This window comes from Engystomops pustulosus, chromosome 8 (assembly GCF_040894005.1).
Source record: "Engystomops pustulosus chromosome 8, aEngPut4.maternal, whole genome shotgun sequence".
NCBI classification, from domain to species: domain Eukaryota; kingdom Metazoa; phylum Chordata; class Amphibia; order Anura; family Leptodactylidae; genus Engystomops; species Engystomops pustulosus.
Window position 1 is genome coordinate 77729915 of NC_092418.1, and position 27668 is coordinate 77757582.

The 27668-nt window shown below is 41.6% G+C and overlaps 1 protein-coding gene across 3 annotated transcripts in view; it reads left to right on the plus strand.

The window, feature by feature from the left end:
- Positions 1 to 27668, plus strand: part of SPAG16 (sperm associated antigen 16) — a 666704-nt gene that overhangs the window by 11406 nt on the left and 627630 nt on the right. For all 3 annotated transcript variants that reach the window (XM_072121363.1, XM_072121365.1, XM_072121364.1), the window contains exon 3: positions 8350 to 8442. In XM_072121363.1, coding sequence (XP_071977464.1) covers positions 8350 to 8442 — 93 coding nt within the window. The remainder of the gene's footprint in view (positions 1 to 8349; positions 8443 to 27668) is intronic.

Sequence of the window (27668 nt, forward strand, 5' to 3'; positions counted from 1 at the left end):
CCCTTGGCAGCAGGATGGCAATCCGATGGTAAGGTTATGGCTACAGAACCAGAGATACCAGTAGTTAAAGATGTAGTTGGAAATACAAGCAGAAGATAACAATCCAGTTCCAAACTATTTTTTTAGGTTTCTGTGTTTCCACCAATGTAGCTCAGAGAACCATAAACTTGAAAGATTCGATTTTTATCTTTAATATGACACAAAAACATTTTATAGAACAATGTAGAACAGAAGATAGAGAAGATAGGGGTTTAAGAAATTTCTAGAATTCCTTCACTTGTTTACTTATAAAAATATTCTCCTCATATTTTGCTTGAGAGGAGTCAAGTTTAGAGGCTGCAGTGTGACTTCAGTCTTCTACTCTATAGGACCTAGAAACTTTCTAGAGCTCTTGAATCTAGACATGACAGTTTCAATGTCATTGTATCTCACCAGAACAGTATAGGAAACTAATTTGGCTAGATGAAAGTAATAGACTTAAGTCGGGAAGGAATTTATTCTTCTTATTAACGCAAGGTCTTTATCACTTTATTACGCTTCCAAAAGTAGCCTTCAAAAACTTTATTTTTGATGCAATGTTTTGAAGCCTTAAAGACACAAATATTAACTTTTAATGGTTTCTAAAGTGTTTTATTTTTACATAAACGGTATCAGTGTATGCATCTGGTTTGTAATACTAATATGATAGCCTGTTCCTAGATTTATTATCTATGGCATTAATTCATGGCTGGTAACAGATAGATATGTTCTTCTACATGTCCAGATTTCCAGTAAATGTTCCACATGTTTTATGCATTTTTTTTTTTTTTTGTATTTGTTCAACTACAATTCTTCAGTTGAAAAACCAAAAATCCTTTCTATGTAAGTTTTTAGCCATCTAGAGACAATTCACCTTCAATGATGTTGCCCACGATGAGTTATTATCTGATCCACTGAAGCCTTTGATGAGACTGAGGAGACGGTGTATATGATGTGCTACAGCTTCATGCTGGAAATCATTTATATGTTTTATATTACATATGGGGATCATTGAGACGTGCGGCCTACCAGATGATTACTCCTAGCCGCCTTAAAATGTACATAATGTGGAATACTCCCATATGGCTATAAACTGCTATAGTGCACTTTTTAATGGAACGGGTTTGCAGAATCGGGTAAAATATGGGTCACATTTCATAATGAAATATAAATATGCAGCAGCAGGACGGTGATAAAGCTGAAGTGATTTCTGGCATTCTATAATTGTTGTGAAATGGATGGGAATACTTATGAACTGTCCAACTTTCCTCAACATGAATCTGATTTGTTTACTCGAGTTATGTTTTATCTATGTATAAAAGTTTTCTGTCCACTGGAATAAAATATTGAAGCTTTCTATAGAATAACAGTAAGCAGAGATCTAGGAAACCTACTAATAAGGTAGATCCAATCGTAGGTTTCTGCTACAATACTGACGCCCATAGTGTTTTTGTATAACCATCACATTCAATATTTTCATCCAAAAAAATCTTTGATATATGTAAATGATCGGCAGAGGCTACTAGTTACTCCACGCCCCAGTAGCCTGAGTTGATCTCTCCTACCAGTGCGTCTTCAGCATGCTACCTCTTTCAGTTGTGCGGCCTTGTCCAAAGCCAGTGATATGCGAATATACAGTAGAATCTGGCGCATATTTATACCAGGATAAGGATTTTATGTGGAAAAACGAAATGTTATACAAAACGCTATGGGGGTGAAAATTGTTTCAGGAACCTACCATATTAGGTAGATATGTGATGGTAGATTTCCTTTAAAGCGGAGCTCCCCAACTTACAGCTTAAAAGGAATTTAATAATTATTCACATTTTGGAAACTTTACATAAAATAGAGCCTATGAAAAAACAATATTGAAGAATACTGCCTATGGACTACTGTCAAAAACGGATACAGAACTAAAATAAAAGTGCTCTAAATCTTTATATGAAAATTGAATCAATAAAATCTACTAAAAGCATAGTGAAAAGAGTCGGACAGCTGGTGTTTATCTTTTATTACCTTCTGTCCTTTTTACAGAAAAATGTTGGAAAACATATTTTTTAATCTCCGCATTGATTTCTCTTTGGAATTTTGTGCCTATGCATTCTGAACAGTAATGTTTGAATCAATGGGATCCATTAAATCTTGATGCCCCTGTGAACAGATTCTTATTCAGCTTATAGCTCTGCAGATGTAGAATGGGTTAGATGTACTACTTTTGGTAAGATCTACTGTAATAACCTTATTGCAAATATTGTGCAAACAAATTCATACTAAATGTATTTAAAGGGAATCGGTCAATTAAACTAACCCACACTAACTAAAAATATCTTTGAAAACTGCTATCATACAGCAGTACAACTATAAGAAAAAAAAAGATCCAACGGTCCGGCCAGATTCCAGTAAAACTTCAGTCTTTATTGATTAAAATTCCATATCCACAGTGTAATTCCATAAATCCAACGCGTTTCAAACAGACAAGCCGTTCTTAGTCATGGTATGCCTGAACTCAGTCGTGCATGCAACTTTATCCAACTGTGTGTGGGTGGGTGTAGCCAAATGGTGTAGGAGGATTTGCATGCAGGAGTGCTGTTAAGGTCATCTATACAAAATACAAATACAGGCAGTCCCCGGGTTACGTACAAGATAGGTTCTGTAGGTTTGTTCTTAAGTTGAATTTGTATGTAAGTTGGATATGTATATTTTATCATTGTAACCCAAGCCACAATTTTTTTGGTCTCTGTGACAACTGTATTTTAAAAATGTTGGATTGTCATAAGAACCAGGATAAACAATAAAGCTTCATTACAGACATCTTTAATAACTGTTACAGCTGTTTATTGTAGCCTAGGGCCAAAGTACAGTAAATTACCAATAACCAGAGGTCCGTTTGTAACTAGGAGTCGTATGTAAGTTGAGTGTTCTTAAGTAGGGGACTGCCTGTACATCTTTTTACAAATGTATACAGCAAACATTTTTATTATGAAATACAATAAAAAACATATATATAATTGGAAAAGAACCTCCAATGCTTCCTGTTTCCAGAACAAAACCTCCGATGCTTCCAGTTTCCAAGGGAACAATGGCGCCAAGTATACTGATCACGTGGTCGGTCATGTGAACGAGTCATGTGATGGTGAATCCATCACGTCATTATAACTCGATGGAATGAACTCTGTCCGAGTCAGCTAAAGCAATAGATAAACTCATTTAAATAAGTTTTATATTTTAAATTTAAAAAAAATTTTTTTTTTTAACCCCTACCACCACCATGAAGTAGAGCCTGTGCAATCACGGCCACACATGACTGCAGCACCTAAAGGGGTCTCCCATCTCTCCAAGTCTCTACAATAAAATAAAATCATTATTGAACCCATATGGGGAACTCCTTAAAAAAAGGAAATAAAAAAACAGCAAAAATGTATGATTTTCACGCATCCAACCAACAGAAAAAAAACCCATAGAAAATGATCAAAAAATCACATTTACCTCTGCACAATATCAGTAAAAAGTACAATTTGTACCACAAAAAAGCCCAAAAACAAAAAGCTAAATCAAGGGATTTTAGTCACCAAATGAGTTTTTGTTCTGTCAAACATAAAAAAGCTATATAAATGGGATCCATAGAATGCGAGTAACATGTTCGCTGTGCTATTTTGTGTATAAAACACAAAACGAAAACATAAAAATCAATTACAGAATAGCTAATAAAGGTTAAACAATGGGGTATTGCGCCCCCAAATATAGTTTTACTGGAATCCTTTAGGGGTCTAGTTTTCAAAATAGGTCCACTCTTTTGTGGACTGTTTTTACTGTGATACTATGCTAGGGGTTTAGCAATTGGGACATAGCACCTGAAATCTGTTCCAGCAAAGTCCTCCAACAGAAGCGCCTTTCCTTCCAAACCACATTGTGCACCCATACATGCATTCTTGATAAAACGGGTAACAAACTATTGGAGTTTCTTTTTTAGCCCCTTCTAAAAATAAAAATTTAGGGAACAAAACAATTTAATAAAAAAAAAAAAGATTTTTACTTAAACAAGCCAATGTAAATACTTTGTATAAAACATTTGTGGTGGAAAAAGCTCAATACAAACCTTTATAAATTCTCGGGGTGGTGTAGTTTCCATAATAGGATCATATTTAGGGGGAGGCAGGTTCACTGTTCTCGTAGCTCAGGAATTTTTCTAAAATTTAGCTGAAAATAATGTAAATACGATAAATATCTGCTAAATATCTAAAAGCTCAATGGCGTTCCTTCCATTCTGCGCTCTGCTGTGAGCCCCTTAAGTAGTTTACAACCACATTTGGGGTATTGCCCTACTCTTAAGAATATGCACCAAAAAAGCCTGGGATGTGTTTTCTCATTTTATCCTGCATGTACGTGTACATTTTAGGACTAAATAATCATTTTATTGTCAAAATTTAAACATTCCAAATAGAACCTCCATTTTGTTTTAATTCTTTCGAGATGGACTTTTGATGGATTTTCTGGCGTTTTCGGGTTTTGCGTGGCTGTGACATATTTAACGGGATTGTGTCGCACGAAAATGGATTTGGGCGCAGCTGCGCTTGCTTTCATGCAACAGGAATCGGGTAGATGGGCCGTTGGATGATCCGACTGATTTGGACTGAACGCAGGATTTAACTTTCAAAATGTGTCGCAAGATCAAGCACTTACATACACCAGGAAGAAGAAGGTGAACTCTGTCGGACCTGAGCAGGGAATCGACACAGGATATCAGGTGCGGTCTTGGTGAATCGCAGCACAGTGCATTATCATCGGACAATGCACTTTCAGGGAACTCCTCCACACGGGTAAGTAAATGTGCCCCATTGAGTACTTAGTGTGCACGCTCACTCAACCTTCACAACTTGTATGATTGATCTGGTCATACATTGCAAGGCTAGTCATGGCCATAAACATTGATGCATCATTGAAAGAGCAAAGAAGGAAAACCAAATAGATAAGGAACAAGATGGGACTAAATAAGACGGAATGAGAGTAAATGTATTTCGCCTTGAAAAAAAAAAAAAAAATCTGAATATTGCTATGTGGTTTTTTTTTGTTTTTGTTTTTTCTTATAAAGATTTACAGCAGAAACATGCTCTTTACCGGGGTTTTATCAGAGGATCAGCACCATGGACAGCAGTGCAACGTTATTCTCACATCGAGACCCTATGATGTTATTTTCCGTTTTCTGCAACTGGCTTATGTGAAAGGTTACAGGAAGCTCTTTATATAGTACCATAACTCTACTGTGGCTTTTTGTTTTCACACACATTCACCTTTTACAGAAAGGGGAAAGGGAACCCCATAAAGGCGGGTGGGGGGATACAAAAGATTAAAGCTTGTGGTTTGTGAAAAATTTTATCACAAAGGGATGCTATAGGAATTATTATAGGTTTAGAAGCATAGTAAAAGTAAGACATATATAACTTCTGTTTCAGATAGAGTTATGAGATTTTGTGAAATGTATTCATTAATATCTGCTTGTGTGAATAGGCATGTCCATGACTGTTAGTGTAGTATGCATGGCAATATTCTGTAACATCAATACGTTTTTCCTGTTCTGTGACATCATATGATGGTTATCAAATCATGTGACTAACTTGTATGTGTGAATTCTGTTTTTTAACATCCTGAAATTATTTCTCCCTATGCTGTTGTATCATTGAAAGAACACATGCTGATGGCAATAACAAAAAGACTGCCTGAGCCACAAACTGGACAAGAATAGGACCTGCTCCATAATTTGCGCTCCAGGCAGTAGGCTTATGCGTAAGGCCATGGACCTGAGCCATTAGAAATACATGGGGTTGTGTGTCAGCAGCTGAAACTACGGCTAGCACACAGGCCAAAACAATGGTCCAACAATTATCTCTGTTTTGTCACGTCACTGTGTGTATGATCCCTGTTGTGTCGCAACGCTGTGTGTGTATGATATATTTACTGTTGTGCCGCTGTGTGCTTTATCCCTCTTCTGTTACTTTACTGTGGGCATGGATCCCGAGCTGTCACCTCGCTGTGGGCATTATTCATCTTTATAGTGTGCTACTATTCCATATAAATAAGTTCTCCTCACCATTCCTCTCTACATTGAAATCTGAGCAGCCAGCAGCACAGTACGGCAAACTGTAGGTTAGGAGCTATATTTTGCAGCGTAGCCGTGGCCATGGTGCGGTGGGACACTGTGTTTGCACCTCACCATGATCGGGTGTTATAGATGTCTATGGAGGCCGTGAACTGGCTTAAAATTTTGCGTTCCCATATAGGGTAGTGTGCATGAGGCCCTAAAAAGTTATTTTCTTCTTGGTTCCCTGTAATAGTGTTACTTAACCCCTTACTAACATAATAGTACGTCACACGCCGGGTGCGGGTGCATGGAGAGGGCTCACAGGCTGAGCCCTCTCCATAGCCGGTAAGTCTTTGCTGCATATTGCAGCGAAGGCTTACCGGTAACACCCGCAATTGGCGCCAGCAAAGCTGCGGGCGGCTTTAAAAACATGGCAGCGCATGGGCGCCACCAACTTGGCGAGAATAAACACTCCCCGTAATGGAAAATAGCGCCACTGAGTTGAAAATGGCACTTTTTTTGCCATTTTAAAAAAACATAAAAAATTCAATAAAAGGTGATCAAAAGGTTGTACAGTTCTACAAATGGTAGCATTGAAAACGTCATCAAAAGTTGTAAAAAATGACACCATCCACATGAAAGTATATAAAAAAAAAGTTATTGGCGCAAGAAGATGGAGGGGGTACAGGAGGTTTTCATTTTTGTAAATGTAGGAAATCATTATAAAACCTATACAAATTTGGTATCGCATCGACCCAAAGAATAAAGTAGACATGTCATTTGGGGCGTACAGTGAAATCTGTAAAAATACAAGCCCACAAGAAAACATCGCGAATGCATTTTTTCGTACACAGCATGGAATATTAAATACCACCATTTTGAAGTGCAATTTGTTACGCAGAAAACAAGCCATAACACAGCTCTGTACATGGAAAAATAAAAAGGTTATAGATTTTTGAAGGTGGGGAGTGAAAAATGAAAACCCAAAAAACGAAAAAGGGCTCCGACGGGAAGGGGTTAAAGTAAATCTACCACTTTACAAAAGTAAAAAAAACTCTACACATACTCGCCTGTTCTCCTCTTTATCTTGAAACATATAAAAAGCAGCCTGGACTGTACAGATGAGATGTCCGGCGCTCCGGGTTTCTAATTATGCACTGCATCCCCACCTCCCTCTCGAGATGTGAATTCATGCCTCCTGCTAGATAGATGCCTCCCTCTCCCATGTTGTAGAGGGAGATGACGTCATGCAGGGCTTGTACATAATTAGCAGCCCGCAGCGCTGGACATTTCGTCCCTGCACTTCGGGCTGCTTTTTATAAGTTTCTAGGAGTGTCAAGATTGGTGAACATAGGCGCCGGGATCAAGGAGAATAGGTGAGTGTGTAGGTGTTACGCTTGTAAAGTGGTAGTTTCCTTTCAAGTGTACAGTACTGTATATTGTGCAGCGTCTAAGAACTTGCTGAGGAAAGTAGGGGTAGAATGGAATGAGTTTTGGTTCTGGCTTTCAATTTCATGTGTTGGTCCAACATCCCTGCTTTTGGTTGATACTTTTCAATTCCCTTACGCAAAGTATGATTTTCACTGAACCATTTATATTTTTGATTAACATTCACAGTCATGGCTATAGAAAAATAGACATTTTTAATCGGCAAGACCTGAATTAACCATGTGATTGCGGTACATTTTTGAAATGCATTTGGGAAATGTAGCACCAATATGTTATCATAATTGTTTGGTTTTGTTTTTAAAACCTACCCACTTTAAATCTGAAAATAAAAATATGACTAAAACATTTTAAAGTGCACAGATCTCATTTTTCCCGTTCAGGACCTATTCTCAGAGGCTGTAGGCTGTTGTTAATTGCACTGTGAACTGGTCACAATGAAAATGCAATGTGATCTTCATGAAGCATGAGCAGAAGGAGCTGAGCAAATATTTCTGAGCTTTAGCTGAGCTAATTGCAGGCAGCATGTTATGGAGCAGGAGGAGCCGAGCAGGCCAAGATTCACTGTAACTTGTCATTTGTTTATACCTACTCTTTCTATGTATTTGACGGACTTCTAGGCGTGCTGACAGCTATCCATGTATGTCATACAAGGAGGGTTGTCAATTACATGCAGCCTGCAGTCAGCGTCATACATTCCACTTAATAAACATTGTTGTTTGTTTCAGCAGTTTTTCCTCTGCCAAGACCTAGATATTTAGCATATTTTTTTTGTAAAAAAACAATAACAATGCCTCTTGTTTTTTTAGATCCCAGCTGATGATGATATTAGTTTGACTGAAGGAGATGAAGATCTTTTGAGAGCAGTACAAACTGTTCAAGAGCTGGCAGAGGATGTCCAGGTTAGTACATTCATAGTCATGCGACTGCTCCTCTTTGGATTCCTAACACTAAATGCACTATGTATGTGTGGGTATATATATATACACTGCTCAAAAAATAAAAGGGACACTGAAATAACACATTCTAGACCTTAATGAATGAAATATTCTAATTGAATACTCTGTTCTTTACAAAGTTGAATGTGCTGACAACAAAATCACAAAAAAATCATCAATGGAAATCAAATGTATCAACCAATGGAGGCCTGGATTTGGAGTCGCCACAAAATTAAAGCGGAAAAACACTTACAAATTGTAACAGTGAATGCAAATTGTGGCCTCCGTTATTGCATATACTGCTGTACTGTACTACGACACATATATGCACCTATCTGACTAAAACCTATATAGCCTATGAATCATCAGCATAAATTTGTTAGTGTCTGTTTTAATGTTACTTGTATATTTCCACTTTTGTTGTATAAAAGTCACCCAAGATAATAGGTTAAATAGGTTACACTGTTGTCAATGTCAATGCCTTCCAGCTGGACTAGTTCAATATTTCCACCACAACAGATATCTAATGTCCAGCCGTGGTTGTTTGGTCAAAAAAGTTTTTGGATCCAATGGTTAAATATTGTAGAGAAGAAGAGGTACATGTTACCTGTATTTACATGTTACAATTTGTAATCAAGAGGTTTTTATATACAGGTGGTCCCCTACTTAAGAACAACCCCTAGTTACAAATGGACCACTGGATTTTGGCAATTTACAATACTTTAGTCCTAGGCTACTATAAACAGTTTACTATAGTGTCACTATAGTGACAGAGGCCGGTTTGCGTGATGACATCATCAAACACGCCAGCCTGTGTCCTGCAGAGTGGTGCACACAGGTGTGATTTGCTGCACTGCTTTGCCTAACAATTACATCGGTGCCTTAGACCACTTATACCGCTTTTTAACAGGCTAAGTATAGGTCTCTAATAGGTTCACTAATATTATACTTACTGGTCCACATTTACTTAGGGCTGTGGGTCAGTTTTCTGTCAGACTTTGCACATTCTTTTTGGTGCAAACTGCTTGCACAGGTATTTTAGAGGTGCCTGTGCTACATATGTGTTGCGGCTGCACTATCCTTCATCCAACACAAATTCCTGCACTGAAATGGGCGTTCTGGTGCTCAGTTGGACCTTGCGACAGATTCAACATGCAAAGTCTTACAAAAGTGTGTATCTCAGCCCATGTTAAAGGTACACCAAAAAAAGTGGTGAAGCCTGTCGGAGTTGTGCAGAGCGCACCAGGTTCGTGAAGAACGGGTGCCAATATTCCTGAATCTGGCAACCTCTGCAAACTACACAGGCACATGGTGCAGTTTGCACTGTTCTTAGTAAATGTGCTTCACTGAGTTTGCCGTTCGCTGCAGTCTTGTGACTCCTGGGCAGTAGGACTCCGGACTTATTGTTCTATGCCTTTTGCTGCTGGGTCCCAGCGTCATTACTATCTGCACACCTCCTCTGTCATAACCACTCCGTATCAGAGCAGAGGTATGCACACTCCCCTCCAACTACTAATATTGGAGTCATTATGATGGAACAGGGTGTGCATACAGTAATGACTGCATGGCCTCCTCAATCCGCCAGAAGCCAGCAGGACACCGGACTTCCTGCTGCCTGGGGGTCAGGTGACCAGCAGTAAATGGCAAACTTTAAAAGGGTAAATATAATAAGGGTGAACCTATTTAAGGTCTTTTATTCATTTATTGTTAAATTTTGCTGTTGGTGACTAACCCCTTTAATATGAGAACAAATGTGCATGTATCTGGAACAAGTGGAAGGGGGACCCTGCCTGCGAGGGCACACAATCTGTAACATCTATTCTGCTTCTCTTTAAACATAACCCACTTTTTACCAAATGGGCTCTGGTGGCCAGAGTCTCAGTGAATATAATAAACTTTGGACATAGCTGACAACCCTGGCAATTGCCTATCAAGAATATGATGGAGTGAGGAAATATATTGCACATCCCAACGCATTCTTTAGGATGAGAATACAAAAGGAAGATTAATTCTAAAATTATCATCAAAACCAAGTCTACAAAGCACTTACTTGAGTTTTCCAATTGCCTAGACGTCATCCAGTACCAACAATCCACTTTGTGAACACCTTGTGTTCGCCTCAGCGAACCAGTAATGAGGTTAAAGGTGGAGGTTGTAACACCAACCAATTACTTAAATCCACCATAAATAGCATTTCCTTAGATCTTAATAAACCTCAAAATATCTGAACGTTTAACTTGTTATGATTATAAAGTTAGGAACATCTTCAATAAGTGAACTTGAACAGAAAAATGTTGGGTTGTCATAAGAATCAGGATTAACACTAAAGCTTCATTACAGACACCTGTGATAACTGTTACAGCTGATCATTGTAGCCTAGGACTAAAGTACCATAAATTACCAATATCCAGAGGTCCGTTTGTAACTAGGGGTCGTATGTAAGTCGAGTGTTCTTAAGTAGGGGACCGCCTGTATTATTTATCTAAGTGAATAAACCTTGCCCTAAGATCAGCTCTAATCTCCAAAAATTCACTTTGGATAGAGGGACAATAACAATGCCCTATATAAACTATAAACCTAGAGCCTTATCGTAGCTAACAAAACATTTTTTTAGTATTTTTTTAAACTACAAAGAACTGTAGGATTCTGATACAATGAATGTAGTTTATTATTTCTTTGAACCTTCTGTTCTGTGTGTATAATGAATACATATTGAAATGCCGATGAGACTCCAAAGCTAATAATCCCTTCTGAAAGCAAATGACAAACTACTTTTATGAACACCATTGACAGGTTTATATTTCCATTGTTCTTCCGAAACGGCTGCCAGAAATAAGTTTAATTGTTTTGTTGGCGAAATTAAAAGGTTTGTTAAAAGGTAGCATTGCTGTAAATTGGTTTTATTTTATTTATTGTGATGGCTGCGCACTTTAATTATCTTTTTATTACGGAAGGTCATATTCACAGAGATTGGAGACACAATTTTGCATAATATTACAAACCTTGAGAGAGGGAGAATGTGTGTGGAGCAGGTTACCGCTGTGTTCAGAATCTTCCCCACTGTCTGGTGTTAGGTTTAGAGGACACATTGCATTCACAGAAGATCCTCACGACAGGAGGGTAATGGATTGCTACCATATTGGAGTGAGGCCAATCTTCTGGACTATCTGTTTTGTCAATGGATATTTTGGTGAAAATAGATGAGTCCCTCTCTCTCTACCTCCATGGGGTGAGAGTCTGAATCTCCACCAGATTTATCAGGGGCAGACTGCTAGTTCAAGCCTTGCCGCAGAGTGTTTTATGGGATTATAAATTGTGTATGGTGATGCATCCAAACAACACTCTCAATTTGTGCATTTACTCTGGAGCAGACACTCTTATTTCAAGGACACATCGCTTTCAGGGCAGACGCTTCAACAGAGGAAAAAAAAGAGCTAAAGATTAACGGGAGATGCTGACAGAGCATTGTGATAGAAATAGATGACTAATCAAACAGAGAGTAGATGACGGTAACAAAATATTCAAGATAACCCCTTACGTTGTGCTATATCTTCTTTTGTCAGTATAGGATGGCATTTATAGGGTAATCAATAATGTTATAGCAATGATGCATGCATAGGCTTTACCTGGCCCCATGGCACCCACTGTCAACACTGTATTGTGTCTCCAGCAAATATAGAATTTCGAATTACATGATGGGGTAGCATTGTTTACTATGGTTACTATTAATCGAGTGTGAGCAGAAATTTATTTCTGCTTATGGACATAATAGTGGAAAGATGAAACATGATGCACAGACTCTTTTCGCTGACATTGGCAATTTCTGGAAATAAGATTACCAGGACATCACTGTAAAAGATTTAGATTGAGAGTTCTTTTAATTGTAAGCGTATAAAATGTAAATTGTGAGATGGTTATTAAGGCTGGATAATATAACATGGATCAATCATAGAATGTTACATAAAGATGCATTACATTAAGTCGTCTTTACATCACAATAACGGCCTTTGCTTGTGAATGGACCCATTGCTGAGGGAATATGTCAGACAAAAGTGGTGTGCAGAGGATGTTTTTCATATCCTGTAAAAGTGATGGCCACTGCACCTGTTCCTTGTCCATGGTTATTGTCTTGTTCACCTACTTGAACTTTTTGTACCCTTTCAATAGGGGCTGCATCAATAGGTATTATTCTGGCCATATTTTTGTAAAACTGGGAAACATATAAAAAAAATATTTGTGGTGACTGGAGTTTTCCACCTGATTCTGGGTACGTTTGAGCTGCTGATTCTAAAAATACCTTCCATTTCACTCTAGCAGCTCTAGTTTATGGGATGTTGATGTTCTTCTGACTATGGCTCCTGTAGTTGATTACCAATGGAGCATCCAACGCGAATGTCTGTCTGAGAACACCTCATTGCAGGAAATTACAGAAACAAGGTTTCAGCAACCAGATGGAAAATCTGTAGTCTACTAGCACAAAATGAATTTTCAAAATTTCTTTAGTACAATATTAAGGGACAACTAGTTTGAGCAGTGTATACTTCGTGAGGTGGCAATGCCACATCTCCAAAAGTAGAGCTCTAGAATCAGAGCCCCAAACATACTTAAAAACAGTTACCAATTAAGGCACCAAAATGAGTGTTCCCCAGTATAATCTGTCTCCTTAGATGTGCCCGCTTTCCAAACAAGTGTTATTTGCCCTATCTACTGGTGGAAGGGCAGGCTCTCTTCTCCAGGCCAGGTCCACTCACCTGTCTCACTAAGGTGCTTAGAAAGGATCCCAACCACAGGTACATCCAAATCAAATTTAGAGAACAATGTATTATTTATTTCAATCTCCAATTGATCATTATTTAAGTCCATGCCACTAGAACAGCATTTTACAAAATTAACAAAGTGATCAACATAAAACCTTTATTTTGCAAATAACGTGATGATCGTAATTAGAGAACAGCAATGACTATAGAAAGATTATAATTAAATCTTCAGAAGGGTACAGCAGTTACCAATAAGTAGAAAGTGCACAGGCCTTTGCTTTGAATGACTTCAGCACATCTGCAGCCACATGACATTACTAGCCTCTCACACTAATCTGGTGTGATTTGGTCCACTCTTCTTCCAGTCTCTTCCACAGTTCTGTGACTGTTATAGGTTTCTTGGCCATAACTTTGTCACCAAGGATTTTCCAGAGGTTTTCTATTGGAAATGCTTTACTTTTTGCTATGCGACAGGGGGCATTGTCCTGCATTAAAATTGACGTCTGATTGAAGGAATCACGGGTGATTGAAGGTTCTGATACACATTCACTATGCCAATGAAACTGTAGAAGTTCAACTTCTGCTGCAGAAAACATTCTCCAAAACATGACACTTCCTCCACTTCTTTACACACTTTGGGTTCAGTCTTTCCCCAGTTTTCTGACATACATAATGTTTCCCATCAGATCCACGTAAATTAAACTTGCTTTCATCATTTAAATAAACTGTGGACCATTTCTCCTCTGTCCATTTAACATGATCCTAAGGAAAGGGGAGTCTGACCTTTTTAAAACTTTCTGCTAGTGAGAGGTTTGGTCACTGCAGAATGGGCTTTCCATCCAAATGCTCTTAAAACTGAAGACACTATATGAGGAGACAGATCCTTACCCTGTTTAGTGCTGAACTGGCAAGTAATTCTACCTGCAGTGTTGAAACGATTACCCATGGAGATTCACTGCATTATCCTGTTCTCTCTTGCATTTGTTTTTCAAACGGCAACTTGTGGGACTTGAATGAGTTTGTGATGTTGTAAAGATGCAATATTCTAGAAATCACAGTCTTGGAACCACCAACTTCTCTTACTATGGCTGATAGGATCACACCTTTGACCTCAACCTGGAGAACCTGCTGCTGCAGGGTTTCAGTCAACGGCACAACCATTTTTTGCAAAGTCCATGCAAAACTGGAAAATTAGGTGCCAGTTAAATAGGGTTTGTCAGATAATTAAGGAATTCAACATTGCAAAAGAGGAAGAGAGCGGATGTGATGTGAAAAGTATAAATCTTTATTAGGTAGATAATTACATAATAAAACCAATTAAAAATCCCATTACGGGAAAAACAGATAAGAGATCCCCCTAGACCCAGAAATTCTAGTAGAATAATCGATACAAATCAAAAGGTAAAACTACAAAGATAGTAACTCGGCTCCCAGTACAGAATCAAAGTGCAAAGTGCAATATTGTAAATGGTGAACACCTACAAACAGGCTGTGATGCATAAGCAAATATGGTTACATTACCACTGGGAGTCGGACCTGTGAGGGAGGGAGATCACAAATGCCCCACGCGTATCACCCCTCAAGCGGGCTTCCTTAGGGGATGCCAAGTGAGTCGAGCTTGCACGCTTAAATTATGTGTGTCTGCTCTGACGAGGCACGGACGCCGAACAAAAATTTGCCCACTTACCGTCCGGCGGCCGGAAGTGACGTAGAAGTATCACGTGATGCGTTCCAACTGTGTTCCAGATACACTCCAAGGCGGAACCAGCTTCCGGAGGAGGTATGTATGACAGCACTGGAGGAACCCCCAGAGTATTTGACAGATGGCTCTATGTTACGAAGGCTTGTAGGACACTATGTATTGGAATATGATGAGTAACAGTAGGTTAATAAAATCCATATGCTTAGAAGGCGATCAATGATCGGTATGGCATTAGATATTTACAAAATATGCAAAACTAGGTATTCTATAAAGTGTATATTGCCATCGGGATGAAGGCATAGCATTGCCGCAGAAATAGTATAGAATATAATAACGGCGCAAGTTAAGGAATTCGGCACCGGGAGCCAGATTAACACAAATAAATTGCAAGTATCTAAAATGTAAATGAGATAATTGTAAAGGCCCCTATTCAAAATTAGAGAACACTTTTATTCTCTGCTTTAGAATATATAAAATTTATGAAATAAGCTTAAAATACTGCCATTTAACATGTGTCATTCTATATTCACATAACTATATGACCTTGGCATTTGGGAAATTTGTCCGTTGTTCTTTAATTTTGAAATCTAGTGTATACAAGGATTACCGCAATCTAGGGGATGTAGTAAGAAAATCAAGGAAAATTAAAATGTATCAATTCAAGATGCAATTTAAATGAAACTGTGAACAGAAGCTTAGAATTTTATATTCCTTGTTCAGGTTTGAAACCTGTATTATTTACATTTTTTGTGAATCGCGTCTCTGTCCCCTCTGTTCCTTGGCAAATAGTAGATTTGTGTTTGGAAATTCTGTCTACAGAAGTTCTGGTTACATATTCCTTTATCCAACCCACCTTCCAGATCTTTTACCCCTACTGTTACTCTCAATTACAATGCTAATATTATTAGTGTGAAAACACAAATATAATTATTACTATATTTCTTGGAGAGCAACTCCAGAAATTGCACAACCTAAAAATGCTTTCAGACATCTGAGGTAACAAACACTCTATTGTCTCAGGTCCAGACAGTGATATTGGCCGATGTGATTCACTTTGTCGGCTGTGGCCATAATCCGCAAGTGGTGTATACCATGGTTTAGGACTCTAGTCTCCTGTTTGCATTACAATCCATTAGCTGTATCAGATCTATGCAATTGTTTGGAACCAATATACTATAGTGACATATCTCCTAAACCTACCATATATTATGGGTTTATCCATTCCACCTCTGACTATATCTGATATAATATATATACATACTTTTCACCATGTATCTGTAATTAAAGGTTTGGTTTATCTGTCATATCTGTATATTCCTTTTGTTGTTCACGTTACTTTGTTTTAACATTTGTTACTTTCAGTGTCTCTTTTTTTTTTTTCTTACTGAAACGTTACCCAGTGACTATTGGATTGTCAGCATACATATAAGGATAATGTGATACTCAGAGTGCTAGATTCATATTGGGTCCAATCACATGGCAGAAGAGAGCCTAGATAGTATATTGCATATAATGGGACTGATTTTTGCTGAATGGTGCAGGCTCGAGGAACAAACCTAACTGTATCAATATGAGTAAGTGTCATCTAGGATGAGCTCGTAGGGATAGTGAAAGGCCCTCTTTTTGCCTAACTGGAGGCATGGCTATATACGTGATGACCACTGACCACTTTGACCACTTTGTTTTGTTATTTTAGTCAGACCAGAATCGAATCCTGATACTCCAGTTTGGCAGAAACCATGAGAGGACTTCAGGCATCTGAGTGAGAATAAGGGCCAGAATTGATCTAGGATACTGAAAGGATGTCTAGACAGTTAGAATATTAATCTAGTCAGACTGACTTTGTGATATTAATCAAAAGTATACTTAGAACAATACTAGATTTCTGATGAGGGGGCGCTCACTGTAACATGTAGGGTCAGAGTGATCAGGGTCAGTGACTAGACAGGCTATCCGTCTTATTAGCCTAGCCTAGCGTCTTCTAGAGGTCCAGTATTCGAGTCAAGGTCGGCCAATTAGAGCATGACCAATGAATAGTGAGTACAGCACAAATGGCCTAGGTGACAGAGATGCACAACAGTATTTAACCTGGGTGAAAGCTAGTGCTAAATCCAAAATTTTGGTATATAAACAAATGAAAGTATAAGTGCACATAGAAGTAGGGCAAAGACTGAATGCAACCCTCAAATTGTACTGTATGATTCTTATTATACTGCTGAAAATTGATTTTTTTTACATAAAAAATATGTTCTGCTTTAGTATTCCATCCATTTTCAGTGAACAATTGTATGTATTGAATATTCTAGGTGCGACTGACCTTAAACAGATATGATTACTTACTATAGGTTAAGTATAAACATGTCAGTTTGGGGCAGTATTGAGCTGTATTCCTCTTAATGGTAAAGGTAACAGACTGTTCTATAAGGACATACACTGATATTTCTAGATTTAGGGCTCTTAACATTTTGTCTGGGAACCAAATAACATCAGTAAATCAGTTTTACAGCGTATTTGTTTAGCTTCAATCAATGCTGTTTTCTGGCTTAAATTTGCTTTCACCTTTACTGATCCTCCGGTTGTATATCGTGATTGCCTCCAATAATAAGGTTCATCTAATAATGTTACCCTGGCCTGATGTCAGAATCGCCTATAGAGAAGCCTTTTGGTGATTCCCAATTGCTAAAAAATAAAGCAACATCATACAAGGTTTCTATCACATTATTTGTTTGTGTCCTTTTCCATGTCAGCTAGCTTCACTGAGTCTATGTATTAGCTTTATATAGTTATATTTATAAAATCTTTTTTGATATCCATTAGAGATGAGCGAACATGCTCGTCCGAGCTTGATGCTCGTTCGAGCATTAGCGTACTCGAAACTGCTCGTTGCTCGGACGAATACTTCGCCCGCTCGAGAAAATGGCAGCTCCCGCCGTTTTGCTTTTTGGCGGCCAGAAACAGAGCCAATCACAAGCCAGGAGACTCTGCACTCCACCCAGCATGACGTGGTACCCTTACACGTCGATAGCAGTGGTTGGCTGGCCAGATCAGGTGACCCTGGGATAGACTAGCCGCTGCCCGCGCTGCTCGGATCATTCTGTGTCTGGATGCCGCTAGGGAGAGAGCTGCTGCTGGTCAGGGAAAGCGTTAGGGTGTTCTATTAGCTTACTGTTAGGCAGGAGTGATTCTCCAAGAACCCAACAGCCCTTCTTAGGGCTACAATAACGTTCTACTTTTTTTTTTTTTATTTGCATCTAGTACCATTTTGTGAGGAATTAGCAGGGGGACTTGCTACCGTTGTGTTTAGCTCTTAGTGGCACACATATCCACCTCAAACACCAAAGTGGGAAAATTTAGTAGGGGTTGGATTTCAATTAGGCACAGTCTGCCATTTTTCCTTTTTTATTTTACGTTTATTTTGTTTAATAACTCAGCGTCATCTCATCTGGCATAGTAGTGTGCTTTCATACTTGGCTAGAAAATAGCCATAGGAGAATCCAAACGGCTTACGCCTACAGTAGTGTTATATATTTGATTTCTGGTTGATCTGCTGGTGGCTGTACTTGCTGCAGTGCATCTACTAGCCAATTGTGAGCAATTTGTAGTGAGACTTGCGACCGCTGTGTTTTGCGCTTAGTGACGCACATATCCATTGCAAAGACCGAAGTGGGAAAATTTAGTAGGGGTTGGATTTCAATTAGGCACAGTCTGCCATTTGTCCTTTTTTATTTTACGTTTATTTTGTTTAATAACTCAGCGTCATCTCATCTGGCATAGTAGTGTGCTTTCATACTTGGCTAGAAAATAGCCATAGGAGAATCCAAACGGCTTACGCCTACAGTAGCGTTATATATTTGATTTCTGGTTGATCTGCTGGTGGCTGTACTTGCTGCAGTGCATCTACTAGCCAATTGTGAGCAATTTGTAGTGAGACTTGCGACCGCTGTGTTTTGCGCTTAGTGACGCACATATCCATTGCAAAGACCGAAGTGGGAAAATTTAGTAGGGGTTGGATTTCAATTAGGCACAGTCTGCCATTTGTCCTTTTTTATTTTACGTTTATTTTGTTTAATAACTCGGCGTCATCTCATCTGGCATAGTAGTGTGCTTTCATACTTGGCTAGAAAATAGCCATAGGAGAATCCAAACGGCTTACGCCTACAGTAGCGTTATATATTTGATTTCTGGTTGATCTGCTGGTGGCTGTACTTGCTGCAGTGCATCTACTAGCCAATTGTGAGCAATTTGTAGTGAGACTTGCGACCGCTGTGTTTTGCGCTTAGTGACGCACATATCCATTGCAAAGACCGAAGTGGGAAAATTTAGTAGGGGTTGGATTTCAATTAGGCACAGTCTGCCATTTGTCCTTTTTTATTTTACGTTTATTTTGTTTAATAACTCAGTGTCATCTCATCTGGCATAGTAGTGTGCTTTCATACTTGGCTAGAAAATAGCCATAGCAATAGGATAGCATTGTTTGGTTTTAAAAACTCAAAAACACAAAAAAAAAAAAAACCACAAAAAAAAGTTAAAAAAAAATTAAAGCTATAACTCTCATTTTAAAAATGTTTAACCCGAGGGCTAGGGGTAGAGGACGAGGGCGGGGACGTGGGCGTCCAACTACTGCAGGGGTCAGAGGCCGTGGTCCTGGCCGGGGTGAGACACCACCTGCTTATGAGGGAGCAGGGGAACGCCGCAGAGCTACACTCCCTAGGTTCATGTCTGAAGTTACTGGGACTCGTGGTAGAGCACTGTTGAGGCCAGAACAGTGCGAACAGGTGATGTCGTGGATTGCTGACAACGCAGTCCACCCATGTCACCGAAATCGCCACTCCTCCAGCTCCTGCACCTCAGCCTCCTCCCCCCCAGTCTGCCCCCTCCCAGGAAAATTTGGCATTTGAACCGGCATACTCTGAGGAACTGTTTTCTGGACCCTTCCCACAGTCACAAACCACTTGTCCGGTTGCTGCTGAGCAATTTTCCGATGCCCAGGTTTTCCACCAGTCACAGTCTGTGGGTGATGATGACCTTCTTGACGTAGTGGAAGTGTGTAAAGAGGTGTCCGACGATGAGGAGACACGGTTGTCAGACAGTGGGGAAGTTGTTGTCAGGGCAGGAAGTCCGAGGGGGGAGCAGACTGAGGGATCGGAGGATGATGAGGTGACAGACCCAAGCTGGGTTGAGAGGCCGGGTGAACACAGTGCTTCTGAGACGGAGGAGAGTCCTCGACCAGAACAGGTTGGAAGAGGCAGTGGTGGGGCCAGACGGAGAGGCAGGGCCAGAGCTGGTGCATCAGCGCCAAATGTGTCAACTAGTGAAGCTCCCGTGGCGAGGGCTCTTGCGGCGAGGGCTAGATCTTCAGAAGTCTGGAGGTTCTTTAAGGAAACACCGGATGACCGACGGACTGTGGTGTGCAACATTTGCCAAACCAGGCTCAGCAGGGGTTCCACCACTACTAGCTTAACTACCACCAGTATGCGCAGGTATATGAATGCTAAACACCCCACTCAGTGGCAACAAGCCCGTTCACCTCCGGCCGTGCACACCACTGCTCCTTCCCCTGTGTCAGCTGATAGTCAGCCCCCTGCCCAGGACCCTGCCACAAAAACCCCATCATCGCCTCCACGATCCTCCACAGCATCCACCAGCCTTCAGCTCTCCATACCCCAGACGCTGGAGCGGAAACGCAAATATAGTGCAACCCACCCGCACGCCCAAGCCCTTAATGTGCACATCTCCAGATTGCTTAGCCTGGAGATGCTGCCCTATAGGCTAGTAGAGACCGAGGCCTTTCGCAACCTCATGGCGGCGGCCGCCCCTCGGTATTCGGTCCCCAGCCGCCACTACTTTTCCCGATGTGCCGTCCCAGCCCTGCACCAGCACGTGTCAGACAACATCACCCGTGCCCTGACCAACGCCGTTTCTGACAAGGTCCACCTGACCACGGACACGTGGACGAGTGCTGCCGGGCAGGGCCACTATATATCGCTGACGGCACATTGGGTTAACTTGGTGGAGGCTGGGACCGAGTCTGACCCTGGGGCTGGTCATATACTGCCGACGCCGAGGATTGCGGGGCCTACCTCGGTCCAGGTGTTTCAGGCCTACTATGCCTCCTCCTCCTCCCACCCCTCCTCCACCTCCTCCTCCGAACTACCATCCGTGGGCACGGCGCCATCAGTCGGTAGCTCTAGGCACAGCAGCAGTGCCGTTGCTAAGCGACAGCAGGCGGTGCTCAAACTGCTGAGCCTAGGCGATAAAAGGCACACCGCCCAAGAGCTATTACAGGGCATCACGGCGCAGACTGATCTGTGACTGGCACCGCTGAACCTGAAGCCAGGCATGGTTGTGTGTGACAACGGCCGTAACCTGGTGGCGGCTCTGCAACTCGGCAGACTGACACATGTGCCATGCCTGGCCCATGTGTTAAATCTGATAGTTCAGCGTTTCCTCAAGACATACCCCAATCTGTCAGATTTGCTCACGAAGGTGCGCCGCATCTGTGCGCATTTCAGGAAGTCCAGCACAGATGCTGCCACTCTCAGGGCAGCGCAGCGCCGCCTCCAACTGCCCGCTCACCGACTGTTGTGCGACGTGCCCACGAGGTGGAATTCAACACTGACCATGTTATCCAGAGTTTACCAGCAGCGCCGAGCCATTGTAGACTGCCAGATGTCAACTTCCACCAGAACTGGTAGTCAGGTCAGTCAGCTTCCTCAAGTCTACAATGAGGAGTGGACGTGGATGTCTGATATCTGCCAGGTGCTGAGTAACTTTGAGGAGTCAACACAGATGGTCAGTGGCGATGCCGCCATCATCAGCCTCACCATCCCGCTGCTTGGCCTGTTGAAAAACTCTCTGATCAGCATGAAGTCGGAAGCTTTGCGCTCGTCACAAGAGACGGGGGAAGAAGATTCCCTTGTTGATAGCCAAAGCACCCTTAGGTCTGTTTCTCAGCGCATATCGGAGGAGGTGGAGGTGGAGGAGGATGAGGAGGAAGAGGAGGAGAATGTTGGCGAGACACAAGAGGGGACCATTGTTGAGTCCTTCACTGTTCAGCGTGTATGGGCAGAAGAAGAGGAGTTGGAGGAGGAGGAAATGGACAGTCAGGCCAGTGAGGGGAGTGAATTCTTACGCGTTGGTACTCTGGCGCATATGGCAGATTTCATGCTAGGCTGCCTATCCCGTGACCCTCGCGTTCAAAGAATTTATTCCAGCACCGATTACTGGGTGTTCACTCTCCTGGACCCACGGTACAAGCAAAATCTTTCCACTCTCATCCCTGCAGAGGAAAGGAGTGTGAGAATGCATGAATACCAGCAGGCCCTGGTTCACAAGCTGAAACAGTATTTCCCTTCTGACAGCGCTAGCGGCAGAGTGCGTAGTTCTGCGGGACAAGTAGCGAGGGAGAGTAGGCGAGCAGGCAGCTTGTCCAGCACTGGCAAGGGTACGCTTTACAAGGCTTTTGCCAGCTTTATGTCACCCCAGCAAGACACTGTCACCTGTCCCCAGTCTCGGCAGAGTAGGGCTGATCTTTACAGAAAGATGGTGAGGGAGTACGTAGCTGACCATACCATCGTCCTAAATGATCACACAGCTCCCTACAACTACTGGGTTTCAAAGCTGGACATGTGGCACGAACTTGCCTGCCCTGCCCTGCCGCTAGCGTCTTGTCCGAGCGGGTTTTCAGTGCAGCTGGTGGCATCATCACCGATAAGCGTACGCGCCTGTCGACTGACAGCGCTGACAGGCTGACGCTTATTAAGATGAATAAAGCCTGGATTTCTCATAATTTCCAATCTCTACCAGGTGAAGGAAGCTCAACCTGAATAATTGATCCACTCCTCCTCCTCCTCATTTTCCTCCTTCTCCTCCTCTTTGTACAGCAAAGCAGAGGAAACTGGCTATTTTTTGACAGGGCCCACTGGCTCTAGCTATAGTACTTTATGCATTTAATTTTTCTGGAGGGCCACCGACCCGGTCCTCTGTTTTAAACAATTTTTGGGAGTGCCACATACAGGCACTCAATCTATTCTATTTTTCTGGAGGGCCACCTACCTGCTCCTCTGGTTTGAAAACTTTTTGGGACTGCCACATACAGACACTCAATCGATTCCATTTTTCTGGAGGGCCACCTACCTGCTCCTCTGGTTTGAAAACTTTTTGGGACTGCCACATACAGGCACTCAATCTATTCTATTTTTCTGGAGGGCCACCTACCTGCTCCTCTGGTTTGAAAACTTTTTGGGACTGCCACATACAGGCACTCAATCGATTCCATTTTTCTGGAGGGCCACCTACCTGCTCCTCTGGTTTGAAAACTTTTTGGGACTGCCACATACAGGCACTCAATCTATTCTATTTTTCTGGAGGGCCACCTACCTGCTCCTCTGGTTTGAAAACTTTTTGGGACTGCCACATACAGGCACTCAATCGATTCCATTTTTCTGGAGGGCCACCTACCTGCTCCTCTGGTTTGAAAACTTTTTGGGACTGCCACATACAGGCACTCAATCTATTCTATTTTTCTGGAGGGCCACCTACCTGCTCCTCTGGTTTGAAAAATTTTTGGGACTGCCACATACAGGCACTATCCAAATTAAATTGTCTCCATAGCAGCTTCCACACGTTGTCTCCATTGCTACCTCCAAAAGTCGTCCATATAGCTGCCTCCATACATCGTCCCTTTATCAAACGAGGTGTGTCAGGCAGAAATTTGGGTTGTTTTCATGGATTCCACATCAAAGTTGTTAACTTTGTCGCCACCCAGCTGTGTTATTCACAAAATATACTAATAAACTTTTATCATTTACCAATATTATTTCAGCGCTTCTTGCGCATCTGTTTACATTCCCCTCACCCGCCATATCCCAAACTTATAAGAACGCTACTACACTTGATCTTATACAAAAGGTTCTTAGAAGTGCTGTTTGGGGAGTAGCCTAGAGACAGGGGCTTGGATTGGCGAAAGCTCGCCTGGCTGCGGAGCGCCAGCTCCATCCCAAGATCCAACTAACATAGTTTTAACTGCAGCACCTTTAATCTACTACTAGTTCACTGCCTCCATAATAATAATAATAATCTTTATTTATATAGCGCCATCATATTCCGTAGCGCTTTACAAATCATAGGAAACAAATACAAATGTAATGTAACAGAGCACAACATTTGTATGGAACAACAGGAGTGAGGTCCCTGCTCGCCAGAGCTTACGGTTTATGAAGATGATGGGGTAACACGAGGTAAAAGAATATTTAATGGTCAAGCCATTCTTCTTAGGGAATAGAACAAAATATAATAAATGGAATTGCTGTCGCTTGAACCACTCAGCCGTCATCTTATATACCAGGTCCAGGGTGAATGGGACTGTAGAGAAGTCTGGTGCCTGTTGGTTGCTGGATAACAGATGGGAGGACGACACAGGACGGGTTAGTAGAAGAGTTAAAACTTCATGCAGTTAATGAGTGTTTATAGGCTTGCCTAAAGAAATGGGTTTTAAGAGCATGTTTGAAACTTTGGAGGTTAGGTATTAGTCTGATAGTCCAGGGCAGAGCATTCCATAGAATTGGTGCAGCTCTAGAGAAGTCTTGGAGACGCGAGTGGGAGGTCCGCACTAGGGTAGAGGTTAATCTAAGATCACTGGCGGATCTAAGAGCACGGGTTGGGCGATAGACTGAGATAAGAGAGGAGAGGTAGGGGTGTGCAGCATTATACAGAGCTTTATGGATGAGGGTTATTATTTTAAACTATTCGAAAGGAGACTGGCAGCCAGTGCAGCTACTGGCATGAACTGTAAGCATACATGGTCCCCTTATCAAACGAGCTGTGTCAGGCAGAATTTTGGGTTGTTTTCATGGCTTCCACAACAAACTTGTTAACTTTGTCGCCACCCTGCTGTGTAATCCACAAAAAATACTGGCAAACTTTTATCATTTACCGATATTATTTCAGCGCTTCTTGCGCATCTGTTTACATTCCCCTCACCCGCCATATCCTAAACTTATAAGAACGCTACTACACTTGATCTTATACAAAAGGTTCTTAGAAGTGCTGTTTGGGGAGTAGCCTAGAGACAGGGGCTTGGATTGGCGAAAGCTCGCCTGGCAGCGGAGCGCCAGCTCCATGCCAAGATCCAACTAACATAGTTTTAACTGCAGCACCTTTAATCTACTACTAGTTCACTGCCTCCATACATGGTCCCCTTATCAAACGAGCTGTGTCAGGCAGAATTTCATGGCTTCCATGTTAACTTTGTCGCCACCCTGCTGTGTAATCCACAAAATATACTGGCAAACTTTTATCATGTACCGATATTATTTGAGCGCTTCTTGCTCACCTCCTTTGGTTCCTCTCTGCCACCCATTGGTTTGAAGCCTGAGTCCATTTAGGGTATGTCGCCATGACACTCTCTAGCCTGCCGCTGCTGCCTCTGCATGCCGTCCCCTATAGTGTCAGGGTCAATTATTGGATGTTTTAGATGCTATCTAGCTTCATTCTGTCACTCTGTCATGGCCATGCTGTTGCCCATAATTTTGGCATAATGGTGCGATTATGCAGCCTCAGAGGCATCCATGCATGCTGCCCCTGCTGTTTCCTGTCCATTTCCGTGGTGTTTCCATCCTTTTCTGAGGTTCCCAGGTGTTTGGCCAAGCTTCCCTGTGCAGAGCCTTGGTCCCCTTGAAAAATGCTCGAGTCTCCCATTGACTTCAATGGGGTTCGTTATTCGAGACGAGCACTCGAGCATCGGGAAAAGTTCGTCTCGAATAACTAGTACCCGAGCATTTTAGTGCTCGCTCATCTCTAATATCCATCCATTTATGTTGCGTTTTAATGATGCCCAAGGATCAGAACTTCAAAACTTTTCTCCCTTATGAATAGCAAATTTTTCAGGCTTCTTCTGCCTGTTATTGGAAGAAGAAATATTTTTTCTTATGTCCAAGTATTTAGGTTTTGCTCTTGAGCTAGTTTATTAAATATTTAAGTCACCGTCCTGCACTGAATCTAATGACCACCAGTGAGTTTCTGCATGTAGTGAAATCAACAAACTGCAATGAATGTATTTTGCTTTCAGCTCATATGTTATATAAATTTAGTTGATTATCTTAATAGTTTAAGAGCATCTTCAATATTAGGGCAGTATTGCACAGCCAGATAGGCAGCTATTACCTAGTAAATATGATCCGGGATGAAGAAAGGCACTGAACTGGACTTAATTCATGTAGGGTAAGCTCTATTAACCGGTTACTGACGTGTGACATATTAGTTATCACAAGTCAGCTGCAGGAGTATGGACAGGGCTCACGGACTGAGCCGTCTCCATACAAGGTTAGTATACTACTGGGGGCAGGGTGGGCTGGCTGTATACTACTGGGGGCAGGGTGGGCTGGCTGTATACTACAGGGGGCAGGCTGGGCTGGCTGTAAAGTACAGGGGGCAGGCTGGGCTGGCTGTATACTACAGGGGGCAGGCTGGGCTGGCTGTAAAGTACAGGGGGCAGGCTGGGCTGGCTGTAAAGTACAGGGGGCAGGCTGGGCTGGCTGTAAAGTACTGGGGGCAGGCTGGGCTGGCTGTAAAGTACTGGGGGCAGGCTGGGCTGGCTGTATAGTACTGGGGGCAGGCTGGGCTGGCTGTATAGTACTGGGAGCAGGCTGGGCTGGCTGTATAGTACTGGGGGCAGGCGGGGCTGGCTGTATAGTACTGGGGGCAGACGGGGCTGGTTGTATACTACAGGGGGCAGGCGGGGCTGGCTGTATAGTACAGGGGGCAGGCGGGGCTGGCTGTATAGTACAGGGGGCAAGCTGGGCTGGCTGTATAGTACAGGGGGCAAGCTGGGCTGGCTGTATAGTACTGGGGGCAGGCTGGCTGTATACTGGGAGGTGTGACCAATGCATTTCCAACCCTCGTCTTATACTATAGTCAATTGGTTTTCCCAGTTTTTGGTGGTAAAATTAGGGGTCTCGGCTTATACTCTGGTCGGAATTTACTCAAATGTATACGGTAAATAATAAATGAAAGTGAAAGTCCCCCAATTACCACAATTCTCTATATGCAAGTAGTAAAGTACAAAAAACACTAAATCACACACAAAAAACACTTATTGGGTATCGCTGTGTCTGTAACAATCTGTACAATAAAACGTAATTGGACCTGCTCGGTGAACGCGATTAAAAAAATAACCATGAATAACTTTCCATAAATTGCTTTACAAAAAATGTTCTAAAAAGTGATCCAAAAAAGTTACAAGCACCAAAATGATACCACTGAAAACAACTTGTCACGCAAAAAATAAGCCCACAACTAGCTCTGTCAACCAAAAAATACTAAAGTTATGCTTCTGTAAAAATGGCGATACTAAAACGAATGCAATTTTTCCTGTTCTAGCTTTTCTTCAATCAAATTGGACAATTATAAATAAAACTATGTAAATGAGATATCAGCGTAATCATAGTGATCTGTAGAATAAAGATAATATATTATTTTTATGCTACAGTGAACACCCCCCCCCAAAAAAAAATGCTAAAAATCCCAAACAAAAATTTATAATTTTATCTTCCTCCAGACATAAAGAGGTAATAAAATCGCATCAATAAGCTAAAGGCCCACTAAAATGAAGTTTTTTTTCACAGCGCAACTCATATCACAAAACATAAGCCCTTATTTGTCCAAATTACCCAAAAAATAAATAGATTGAATAGCCTAAAAACCCCTTCCCAATGCGCGCTGTAATAGAAGGG